Genomic DNA, 12,192 nt, shown 5'->3' with positions numbered 1-12,192 from the left:
GAATGTACTTCAAGTGCTACATAATCTGTACAGTTTTATGGAAGAGGTCACTGATTCTGCTCTCCCATGCTCAATGGGAAAGTGGATCAGGGATAGGGTTACAACACAGGAGCATGGATTCCGACCTCTGTTAATTCACTTACATTGGTCAGCTAGTTGAGCTTCTGGGTCACTTTGAGTGTGGCAGCAACAACAGCTTGCATTTATATAGCACCTTTAACGTAGTAAAAATGTCCCAAGGAACTTCAGAGGAGCATTATCGAACAAAGTGCGAAAGAAAATGTTGCAGTAAGTAAGTGCGACACTTGCAGGAAGTGCGCATTAAATGCAATAGTTTTAGTATCTATATATTATTAAAAGTTTCGCACTTCCTATCCATTAACCTTATTTCTGGTTGTCATGCTTTTCTGCCAACATTCCCCATTCAGTTTTGCTATGTAAACTGTCACAGTGTCCAATCTGGCCATTAGGTGCCGCTGTGGAGTAAGGTTCCGATGTCTCTTTCCCAACTGATCACCTTAATCTTATAATAAAAAAACTTATGTTCAGTAACTGACTGGGCAATGCTACAGGTAATTTACTAGTGTTATATCAATACTGAGAAAATAGTGAGGTACTCTTCATATTTAGAGATCTCTGCATGGGCATGAAGGCTTATTCTTGTGAGAATGATTGGATTGAAAATTAAAAGTTAATGGTAACATGTGAACTGGCAGGATGTTCCTTTTAGTTGCAAATATTGTGCAGCAGATGAATTCATAGAAGTCGAAACATCTTCTCTACGTCTACCCAATCAAACTCTTTCCCAATGTTAAAGACCTCTATCAGATCAACTCCCCCTCCCCACCCTAGCCTTCTCTTTTAAGAACATAAGAAATAGGAGCAGGAGTCGGCCCTACGGCCCCTCGAGCCTGCTCCACCATTCAATAAGATCATCGACTTCAACTCTTTCCCGCCCGATTTCCGTATCTCTTGACTCTCCATGACTGCAAAAATCTATCGATCTTGGTCTTGAATATATTCAGAGACTCAGCATCCACAGCCCTCTGGGGCAGAGAATTGCAAAGATTCACAACCCTCTGAGTGAAGAAATTCCTCCCCATCTCTGTCTTAAATGGCCAATCCCGTATCTATAGAAAAGAGCTCTAGCCTGTTCAATCATTCCTGATGGGTATAACCTCTCAGTTCTGGTATCATGCGAGTAAATAGCACACAAGAATATACTGGCTTTGTTGATTTGGAGTTAATTTTTTGGTCTGATGCTTTGCGTGCTTGGACAGGGACTGAGAAGATGTGGAAACAGGCAGAAACGACAGTTGCTTCGTAGATAGCCAGACAGTTTGTAGCAGTGTTAGTACTCAGTGCTTTTGCCAGAATGTGTGATACTTTGTTAACACAGGTAGAGCCTGCAAAAATCCGGAGTTCTAAAAACCGGACACTGCACAGATTGCAGGAGTCGCCATCCGTAATCCAGAAATATCTTCCGAAAACCCTACTTTTTTTTTTAACGGCGCAAGAAGCAAGGAGTCGTCTGGAACCCGGAAATCTGTTCTGAAAACTGTCTTTTAAGTACATTTTAAGCTGTACATACCTTTTCAAAGATAAATCCTGAAAAATACGTGGTCCGACCCGGTCTTGAGGTTGCCGGATTCGGGCCATTGGATTTTCTGTTCCAAAATCCGGAAAAACCCGAAACTCAGCCCAGTGGTTTCTGGATTCGGGATGTCGGATTTCTTCTCCGAAATCCGGAAAAACCCAAAAACCGGAATGGCCTCGGTCCCGAGGTTTCCGGGTCCAGGACGTTGTACCTGTAATGCAAGGGGTGGGGGGGTGTGAGAAAACCTGCAACATTCCAGGTTTACAGGTGCTGTGTGCCAATCACACCTATTCCAAATAGCTGTCAAAAGTCATCCAGGTCCTCACAGGCCAAGAACTGGTCTCTGAAAGCTGCAGCAGTGCCTGTTCCTTCCCACTGCCCCACGCCTGTAAACGAAGGGGTTTGCTTTCAGTGCTCACTCAGTTCAACGGAAGAGGAGCAAAAAGGGACGCCCCGGATGGCAGATGGCACCAGAGGCAGATTGCCCACAGCTGCCCAACACGCCGCCAAGCTTCTCTACAGGTCCAGGCGCACATTGGTGGCAGTAACCAAGGAGACCAACCTCCACAGGCTCAACGTTTCAGCCGGAAGGCGGTTGCAGAACTATGCCACCCGCTTTCAGGAAACCTGTGGCCAACCACACAGACGGCGGCACTGCCAGTGTCAGTGAGGGTCACCAACACCCTCAAGTGCTACGCCACCGGCTCCTTCCAGCTAATGCTGGCGATGTCAGCAGCATCAGCTGGGTATATCAAACAGGTGACAGATGCTTTATTTAGGAAGTTCCTTTTTGAGGGAGTTGTTAATCGACTCGAGTTCAGTTTCATATCCACTGCCTTCTGGGGGAGATAGTGTAATATAGCCCACCCCTAGTGGACTACTGCTCCACCTAGTGGATAGTCAATGTAATGCAACTACTGATGTAAATACAATAAAAGGGTCATGTGACAAACGTGGCAGTTTCTGTGTTAAGAGTCATCTTGCAGTTTGTGTTGTTAATGATGTTGTAAAGAATATATCACAGATAGTATCTTTTATTTATTCGTTTATGAGATGTGGGCGTCGCTGGCAAGGCCAGCATTTATTACCCATCCCTAATTGCCCTTGAGAAGGTGGTGGTGAGCCACCGCCTTGAACCGCTGCAGTCCGTGTGGTGAAGGTACTCCCACAGTGCTGTTAGGGAAGGAGTTCCAGGATTTTGCAGTCTCCAGGTTTCTGGAGGTTTGTTAATTTTCAACTCACGTCCACTAATTCAGTGCCCAGCCAAACAAACCGCTTACAGTGACAGAAGAATTCCCCCAAAATTAGGAATGGGAAGAAGCCATCAGGCTTTCAATAAAATCTATAGAACTCTCCCTAACGGAATTACATTGGATATTGTAAATCCTGAAATTCATACATTGATGATTTAGGAATGGTTCCTCCTCAGAATGACTTTTTGTTATTTTCCTGACTTGAAGTTTTTAAAAAGCTTCCTCACTCAGGATGAGCAAGTCAGTTGCTCTTTCACTGAACTATGCACTTTGTATTTATCGGTCCCTTCCTGTGATCTCAGGAGGCTGGTGTCATTCCACCTGCTCGCCTCCCCCAACCCTCAGGAGATGGAGTTTAATTCCACTAATTGCAGCTTTGCACTTTCTCCCCCCCCAGTTCATCCAAAAAAAGAACCCCCGGTACAACGACATGAAGGAGGACACAGTCTGGTCCATGGAGCGCTTGAATGACTATATTAATGAGAAGCATATGCGAGCAGACCGTCTCCCGAAGGACTGGGTCTTCACTGTTTTTACCGTAAGTTTGTGCTTCTAATTAACAGAATGAGGCTCAGTCAGAGGCCTGACACCACTGGAGAATTGGGATACGCAGGCCTACTGATTGGAGAAAGCATGATGTCCCCGTGTTCCCATAGCGACATTTTGATTGCAGTGTATTCGATCAGAACAACAGGCTTCCGAACAAACATGGTCACAAAGTAGGATATCTCAGAAACTGGTTTGAATTAGAGAAAGTGCACACCATTGAATAAACTTAGTTCAGAGCTATGTACTCTAGAGTGCAACAAAAACTTTATTGCAGCTACCAAGTGCAAATGTATTTAAATATATCAATATCAATTGAGAGATTTAAAAAAAAAATCAGATGCTTTTTTTTGTTTTCATTAAAACGCTCCCCTTTGTTTTTTTTACTTTCCACCAGAGAACATAAGAATTAGGAGCAGGAGTAGGCCATACGGCCCCTCGAGCCTGCTCCACCATTCAATGAGATCATGGCTGAGCTTTGACCTCAACTCTACTTTCTCGCCCGATCTCCATATCATAGAATGGTTGCAGCACAGGAAGAGGCCATTCGGCCCGTCGAGCCCGTGTCGGCTCTCTGCAAAAGCACTTCAGCGAGTCTCACTCCCCCGCCCTTTCCCCGTAACCCTGCAAAATTTTTTCCTTCAATTCTCTTTTGAAAGCCGCGATTGAATCTGCCTCCACCACCCTTTCAGGCAGCGCATTCCAGATCCTAACCACTCGCTGCGTAAAAATATTGTTCCTCATGTCGCCTTTGGTTCTTCTGCCAATCACCTTAAATCCGTATCCTCTGGTTCTCGACCCTTCCGCCAATGGGAAGAGTTTTGTATGAGGAGAGATTGGGTCAACTGGGCCTGTATTCACTAGAGTTTAGAAGAATGAGATGGGATCTCATTGAAACATCTAAAATTCTGACGGGGTTGGACAGACTGGATGTGGGGAGGATGTTTCCCCAGGGCTGGGAAGTCTAGAACAAGGGGTCACTGTCTCAGGATATGGGGTAGGAAATTTAAGACCGAGATGAGGAGAAATGTTTTCACTCAGAGGGTGGTGAACCTGTAGAATTCTCTACCACAGAAGGCTGTGGAGGCCAAGTCGCTGAATATAGTTAAGAAGGAGATAGATAGATTTCTAAGCACAAAAGGCATCAAGGGGTATGGGGAGAAAGCGGGAATTGGTTTTGAGATAGAGGATCAGCCATGATCCTAACCACTTGCTGCGTAAAAAAGTTTTTCCTCATGTCGCCTTTGGTTCTTCTGCCAATTATCTTAAATCTGTGTCCTCTGGTTCGTGATCCTTCCGCTAATGGGAAGGGTTTCTGATGAGGAACCAACTAGAGAGCAGGCCATCCTAGACTGGGTCTTGTGTAACGAGAGAGGATTAATTAGCAATCTGGTCGTGCGGGGCCCCTTGGGGAAGAGTGACCATAATATGGTAGAATTCTTTATTAAGATGGAGAGTGACACAGTTAATTCAGAGACTAGGGTCCTGAACTTAAAGAAAGGAAACTTCGATGGTATGAGACGCGAATTGGCTAGGATAGACTGGAGAGTGATACTTAAAGGGTTGACGGTGGATAGGCAATGGCAGACATTTAAAGATCACATGGATGAACTATAACAATTGTACATCCCTGTGTGGCGTAAGAATAAAAAAGGGAAGGTGGCTCAACCGTGGCTAACAAGGGAAATTAGGGAAAGTGTTAAATCCAAGGAAGAGGCATATAAATTGGCCAGAAAAAGCAGCAAACCGGAGGACTGGGAGAAATGTAGAATTCAGCAGAGGAGGACAAAGGGTTTAATTAGCATGGGGAAAATAGTGTGTGAGAGTAAGCTTGCAGGGAACATAAAAACTGACTGCAAAAGCTTCTATAGATATGTGAAGAAAAAAAGATTAGTGAAGACTAATGTAGGTCTCTTGCAGTCAGAATCAGGTGAATTTATAATGGGCAACAAGGCAATGGCAGACAAATTGAACAAATACTTTGGTTCTGCCTTCACTAAGGAAGACACGAATAACCTCCTGAAAACCCGAGGGGACCGAGGGTCTAGCGAGAAGGGGGAACTGAGGGAAATCCTTATCAGTCAGGAAATGGTGTTAGGGAAATTGAAGGGACTGAAGGCCGATAAATCCCCAGGGCCTGATAGTCTGCATCCCAGAGTATTTAAGGAAGTGGCCCTAGAAATAGTAGATGCATTGGTGATCATTTTCCAACATTCCATGGACTCTGGATCAGTTCCTATGGATTGGAGGGTAGCTAATGTAACCCCACTTTTTCAAAAAGGAGGGAGAGAGAAAACAGGAAATTATAGATCGGTTAGCCTGACATTGGTGGTGGGGAAAATGCTGGAATCAATTATTAAAAATATAATAGCAGCAAATCTGGAAAGCAGTGACAGGATTGGTCCAAGTCAGCATGGATTTATGAAAGGGAAATCATGCTTGACAAATCCTCTAGAGTTTTTTGAGGATGTAACTAGTAGAGTGGACAAGGGAGAACCAGTGGATGTGGTGTATTTGGACTTTCAAAAGGCTTTTGACAAGGTCCCACACAAGAGCTTAGTGTGCAAAATTAAGGCACTTGGTATTGAGGGTAATGTATTGACGTGGATAGAGAACTGGTTGGCAGACAGGAAGCAAAGAGTGGGAATAAATGGGTCCTTTTCAGAATGACAGGTAGTGACTAATGGGGTGCCGCAGGGTTCAGTGCTGAGACCCCAGCTATTTACAATATACATTAATGATTTAAACGAAAGAATTGAAGGTAATAGCTCCAAGTTTGCAGATGACACTAAGCTGGGTGGTGGTGTGAACTGCGAGGAGGATGCTAAGAGGCTGCAGGGGGACTTGGACAGGTTAGGTGAATGGGCAAATGCATGGCAGATGCAGTATAATGTGGATAAATGTGAGGTTATCCACTTTGGTGACAAAAACAGGAAGGCAGATTATTATCTGAATGGTGACAGATTAGTAAAAGGGGAGGTGCAAAGAGATCTGGGTGTCATGGTACATCAGTCATTGAAGGTAGGCATGCAGGTACAGCAGGCAGTAAAGAAGGCAAATGGCATGCTGGCCTTCATAGCAAGGGGATTTGAGTATATGTACAGGGAGGTCTTACTGCAGTTGTACAGGGCCTTGGTGAGACCTTGAGTATTGTGTGCAGTTTTGGTCTCCTAATCTGAGGAAGGACATTCTTGTTGTTGAGGGAGTGCAGCAAAGGTTCACCAGACTGATTCCCGGGATGGCAGGACTGGCATATGAGGAAAGACTGGATCGGCTAGACTTGTATTCACTGGAATTTAGAAGGATGAGAGGGGATCTCATAGAAACTTATAAAATTCTGACGGGACTGGACAGGTTAGATGCAGGAAGAATGTTCCCAATGTTGGGGAAGTCCAGAACCAGGGGTCACAGTCTAAGGATAAGGGGTAAGCCATATAGGACCGAGATGAGGAGAAACTTTTTCACCCAGAGAGTGGTGAACCTGTGGAATTCGCTGCCACAGAAAGTTGTTGAGTCCAGTTCGTTGGACATATTCAAAAGGGAGTTAGATGTTGCCCTTACGGCTAAAGGGATCAGGGAGTATGGAGAGAAGGCAGGGGTGGGGTACTGAAGTTGCATGATCAGCCATGATCATATTGAATGGTGGTGCAGGCTCGAATGGCCTGCTCCTGCACCTATTTTCTATGTTTGTATGTTCGTATTGAATAGTGGTGCAGGCTCAAAGGGCCGAATGGCCTACTACTGCTCCTATTTTCTATGTTTCTATATTTCTCTCTATCTTCTCTGTCCTATGTCTACGCTGTTCCTTGATTCCGACCTCGCCCGTCACTCCCTTACCTGGACTGAGAGGTCAGACAAGGGAATGGCACTCCTAGACGCAAGGGCAGCCAATAGGAGGGTTTGATTTGATCTTTAGTTTCTCTTCTATTTCCCCCTGGAGAAGTCCCTCTCCGCCCCTTTCAGCAAATACCTGTGCCGGGTTACCGTTCCCTGGGTGCCTTGCCGAGCCACCTCTACCTGATCTGGTTAGCCCGAGATAGTGTGGCCCTCAATTTCCTGGGAAGGCCTTGGATCTCTGGGGTGGAGTGGGACTTAGGCCCGCCCACTGACAATGCCCTTTATCCTGGAGTTAATACTACGGGTGGGCATCCATGCCATTTTCAGCACCACTTTGGAGGAATGTGACTGCAGGACCTCGCCACAGTATTGGTGGTCCCGCCGGGCTCTGGGAAGGAGGATCACCATCAGACATATGCTTCTGTTTCTTTCTTCTGCTGGTTTCTGCAATGCCAGTGTTGCTCAGTAAGGAATAGGTATCATCGAATCCTACAGCACTGAAGGAGGCCATTCGGCCCATCGTGCCTGTGCCAGGTCTTTGAAAGAGCTGTCCAATTTAATCCGACACCCCAGCTTTTCCCCCCAAATCCTGCAAGGTCATATGACCTTTTCCCTCATTTGCATCGGGTTAAATTCATCCCCTTATCTTTACATGGAATTTACAGCACAGAAACAGGCCGTTCAGCCTAAATGATCCACACCAGTGTTTATGCTCCACATGCGCCTCTCCCACCCCTCTCATCTAACCCTCGTGTTTATCCCCCTTCCCCGTAAATACATCAATGCTATTCTTCTCCCTGTGGTAGCAAGTTCCACATGCTAGCCAATCTCTGGGTAAAGAAGTTCCTTCTGAATTCCCTATTGGATTCATCAGTGACTATTTCCTATTTTGTGGACTCATATATTATTAAAAAACATGTTTGGCTGCAGCAAGGATATTGGGTGTGATGCTGAATTATATGGAGCAGCAAAGATCCATGATCTTTTTCCCCCTCATCATGAGATCAGGTATGGCTCAGTGGGTAGCACATTCGCCTCTGAGTCAGAAGGTTGTGGGTTCCACTCCCACTCCAGGAACTTGAGCACATAAATCTGGACGACACTTCAGTGCAGTGCTGAGCGAGTGCTGCACTGTCGGAGGGTGCTGTCTTTCAGATGAGACGTTAAACCGAGGCTCAATCTGCTCTCTCAGGTGGACGTAAAAGATCCATGGCACTATTTCGAAGAAGAGCAGAGGAGTTATCCCCGGTATCCTGGCCAATATTTATCCCTCAATCAACATCACTAAAAATCAGATGGTCTAGACATGATCACATTGCTGTTTGTGGGAGCTTGCTGTGTGCAAATTGGCTGCTGCGTTTCCTACATTACAAAAGTGACTACACTCCAAAAGAACTTCATTGGCTGTAAAGTGCTTTGAGACGTCCAGTGGTCATAAACGACGCTATATAAATCTAAGTCTTTCTGTCTTTCTTTACCCCCAGTGTTCCCTTGGCTAATATCAGGTACCCCAGCACAGGCTGGGAATCAAACCCTGGTTGTTCCTAGTCCGTATAGTTCAGCATCGCTCCCACCGGGTCATCATCATAGGCAGTCCCTTGGAATCGAGGAAGACTTACTTCCACTCCCAAAGTGAGTTCTCTGGTGGCTGGACAGTCAAATACGAGAGCCACAGACCCTGTTACAGGTGGGACAGACATTCGTCGAGGGAAGGGGTGGGTGGGGCTGGTTTGCCGGGCTCTCCATCCGCTACATGCGCTTGACCTCTTCACGCTCTTTGTGTTGAGACTCGAAGAACTCAACGTCCTCCCGAATGCACTTCCTACACTTAGGGCGGTCTTCGGCCAGGGTCTCCCAGGTGTCAGTGGTGATGTTGCACTTTACCAGGGAGGCTTTGAGGGTGTCCTTGTAATGCTTCTGCTGCCCACCTTTGGCTCGTTTACCATGAAGGAGCTCCAAGTAGAGCACTTGCTTTGGGAGTCTCGTATCTGGCATGCCAACTATGTGGCCTGCCCAGCGAAGCTGATCGAGTGTGGTCAGTGCTTCAATGCTGGGGAAGTTAGCCTGGACGAGGACACTGATGTTGGTGCGCCTGTCCTCCCAGGGGATTTGTAGGATCATTGGTGATATTTCTCCAGCAACTTGAGGTGTCTACTGTACATGGTCCATGTCTCTGAGCCATATAGGAGGGCGGGTATTACTACAGCCCTGTAGACCATGAGCTTGGTGGTAGATTTGAGGGTCTGGTCTTCAAACACACTTTTCCTCAGATGGCCGCTCAGACTGCAGCTCAACGACACCAGGTCATTGGAGGAGCGAAACATTTTTTTTTTTAAAAGGCCAATATTTATAATTAGACTGAGTGAGCAGAGACAGTCCTCAATTACAATGATTTATTCCATCTCACATAACCAGCAGTGAGATCTAGGAGCAGGGAGGTCTTACTGCAGTTGTACAGAGCCTTGGTAAGGCCTCACCTGGAATATTGTGTTGTTTTGGTCTCTTAATCTGAGGAAGGACATTCTTGCTGTTGAGGGAGTGCAACGAAGGTTCACCAGACTGATTCCCGGGATGGCAGGACTGACATATGAGGAGAGACTCGATCGGCTGGGCCTGAATTCAACGGAGTTTAGAAGGATGAGAGGGGATCTCATTGAAACATATAACGTTCTGACGGGACTGGACAGGTTAGATGCAGAAAGAATGTTCCCAATGTTGGGGAAGTCCAGAACCAGGGGACACAGTCTAAGGATAAGGGGTAAGTCATTAAGGACTGAGATGAGGAGAAGCTTCTTCACTCAGAGAGTTGTTAACCTGTGGAATGTTCTCCCGCAGAGAGTTGTTGAGGCCAGTTCGTTGGCTATATTCAAGAGGGAGTTAAATATGGCCCTTACGGCTAAAGGGATCAAGGGGTATGGAGAGAAAGCAGGAAAGGGGTACTGAGGTGAATAATCAGCCATGATCTTATTGAATGGTGGTGCAGGCACGAAGGGCCGAATGGCCTACTCCTGCACCTATTTTCTATGTTTTTATGTTTCTATGATCAGTGTTTCTCAGAATTAGACCCATTGATTGGGAATTTCCTGCCCGTGTGTCTTGATTGCTCCACAGGCCGTTCTTTATAATCGATTAGAATATACGGCCTCACTCGGGTGTGTTCTGCAAATTGGCACAACGCCACACATACATTTTACCGGATTTGATCACAACTTCCTCAATACAGTCCTTATCTTTCCTGCTGGCATTTCCTGCTGTCTGCTGCCCTGACCACGAACTCTTTCAGCCAACTTTCCTTAAAAGCTGAGCTTCTTTCAGAGGGTTGTAAATCTGTGGAATTCTCTGCCTCAGAGAGCTGTGGAAGCTGGGACATTGTATAAATTTAAGACAGAAATAGACAGTTTCTTAAACGATAAGGGGATAAGGGGTTATGGGGCACGGGTGGGGAAGTGGAGCTGAGTCCATGATTGGATCAGCCATGGTCGTATTGAATGGCGGAGCAGGCTCGAGGGTCCGCATGGCCTACTCCTGCTCCTATTTCTCATGTTCTTATGTTCTTAAAGCTCTATCCTCCAACTTTGACTCATTAAATAACTCCCTATATCTTGAACAATCGTTCTTCTACACTCATTCACTAGTTTTACCTTACAGTGCTCCTAGAGTGTATAAAATCATGAGGAGCCTAGATAGAGTGGATAGGCATTCATCATCATAGGTAGTCCCTCGAGTCGAGGATGACTTGCTTCCACGCCAAAAAGTTTACAGGTGTTTCAATGAAGGACCTAATATTCCAGGTCCGAACTACATGTTGAAGGGTGGAAGATGCCTGTGCGTGGATTTTTTAAAAGTGTGGTGGCTTGACAGAGCTAGGCCTTGGTCCAGTGGCAAGGATAGGCATTACTATTTCCCTCAGCAGAGAGGTCAATAACCAGTGGGTATAGATTTAAAGTAATTGGTAGAAGGATTAGAGGGGAGTTGAGGAGAACTATTTTCATCCTGAGGGTGGTGGGGGTCTGGAACTCACGGCCTGAAAGGGTGGTAGAGGCAAAAACCCTCATCATATTTAAAAAGTACTTGGATGTGCACTTGAAGTGCCGTAACCTGCAGGGCTACGGATCTAGAGCTGGAAAGTGGGATTAGGCTGGATGGCTCTTTTTCGACCGGCACAGACACGATGGGCCAAATGGCCTCCTTCTGTGACATAAATTTCTATAATTCTATAATTCTATGATTCTAACTTGCCAACTATGATCTTCTTCAACCAGATTAATCTGCTATCTATTACCTTTTCGAGACTGTTTTTGGACCATTCTATGTACTTCAATGTTTGTAACAGGAGAGAATGAAACCAATTGTTACCCTAACGCCTGGCACTGTCCAAACTAACAGTGAACCGTAGGTGTGTTTTTTGTGATTTAGGATGATTTTAAATGGTGTACCTTTTGTATGTAAGCTTTTCCCAACCTGCTCACATGTTGGTTACCCTTGAGCATGAACACACTTTGCAACAGCAATTCTTCTCTTCAAAACAAATGCCCAGATAGTTCAATCAAGGAGTTTATTCCTTGGGTTGTTCAACCGATGGATCATCTCTGACCGATGGACCATCATTGACCGATAGTCCATCTCTGACCGGTGGACCATCACTGACCGATGGTCCATCACTGACCGATGGTCCATCTCTGACCGATGGACCATCATTGACCGATAGTCCATCTCTGACCGGTGGATCATCACTGACCGATGGGCCATCACTGACTGATGGACCATCATTGACCGATAGTCCATCTCTGACCGGTGGACCATCACTGACCGATGGACCATCATTGACCGGTGGTCCATCTCTGACCGATGGACCATCACTGACCGATGGGCCATCTCTGACCGGTGGTCCAGCACTGACCGATGGTCCCTGACCGGTGGTCCATCACTGACCGATGGTCCATCACTGACCGATGGGCC

At 46.1% G+C, this 12,192-nt stretch overlaps 1 protein-coding gene across 3 annotated transcripts in view; it reads left to right on the top strand.

Annotated features, from left to right (window-relative positions):
* The window catches only part of LOC139228940 (protein polyglycylase TTLL10-like), a 385,507-nt gene that overhangs the window by 352,772 nt on the left and 20,543 nt on the right, over positions 1-12,192 (top strand). For all 3 annotated transcript variants that reach the window (XM_070860478.1, XM_070860477.1, XM_070860479.1), the window contains one exon: positions 3,248-3,388. In XM_070860478.1, coding sequence (XP_070716579.1) covers positions 3,248-3,388 — 141 coding nt within the window. The remainder of the gene's footprint in view (positions 1-3,247; positions 3,389-12,192) is intronic.

The sequence above is a fragment of the Pristiophorus japonicus genome, chromosome 18, assembly GCF_044704955.1.
Source record: "Pristiophorus japonicus isolate sPriJap1 chromosome 18, sPriJap1.hap1, whole genome shotgun sequence".
Taxonomy (NCBI): Eukaryota; Metazoa; Chordata; class Chondrichthyes; family Pristiophoridae; genus Pristiophorus; species Pristiophorus japonicus.
Note: the sequence above shows the minus strand (reverse complement) of the source record. Positions and strands in the feature narration are given on the sequence as shown.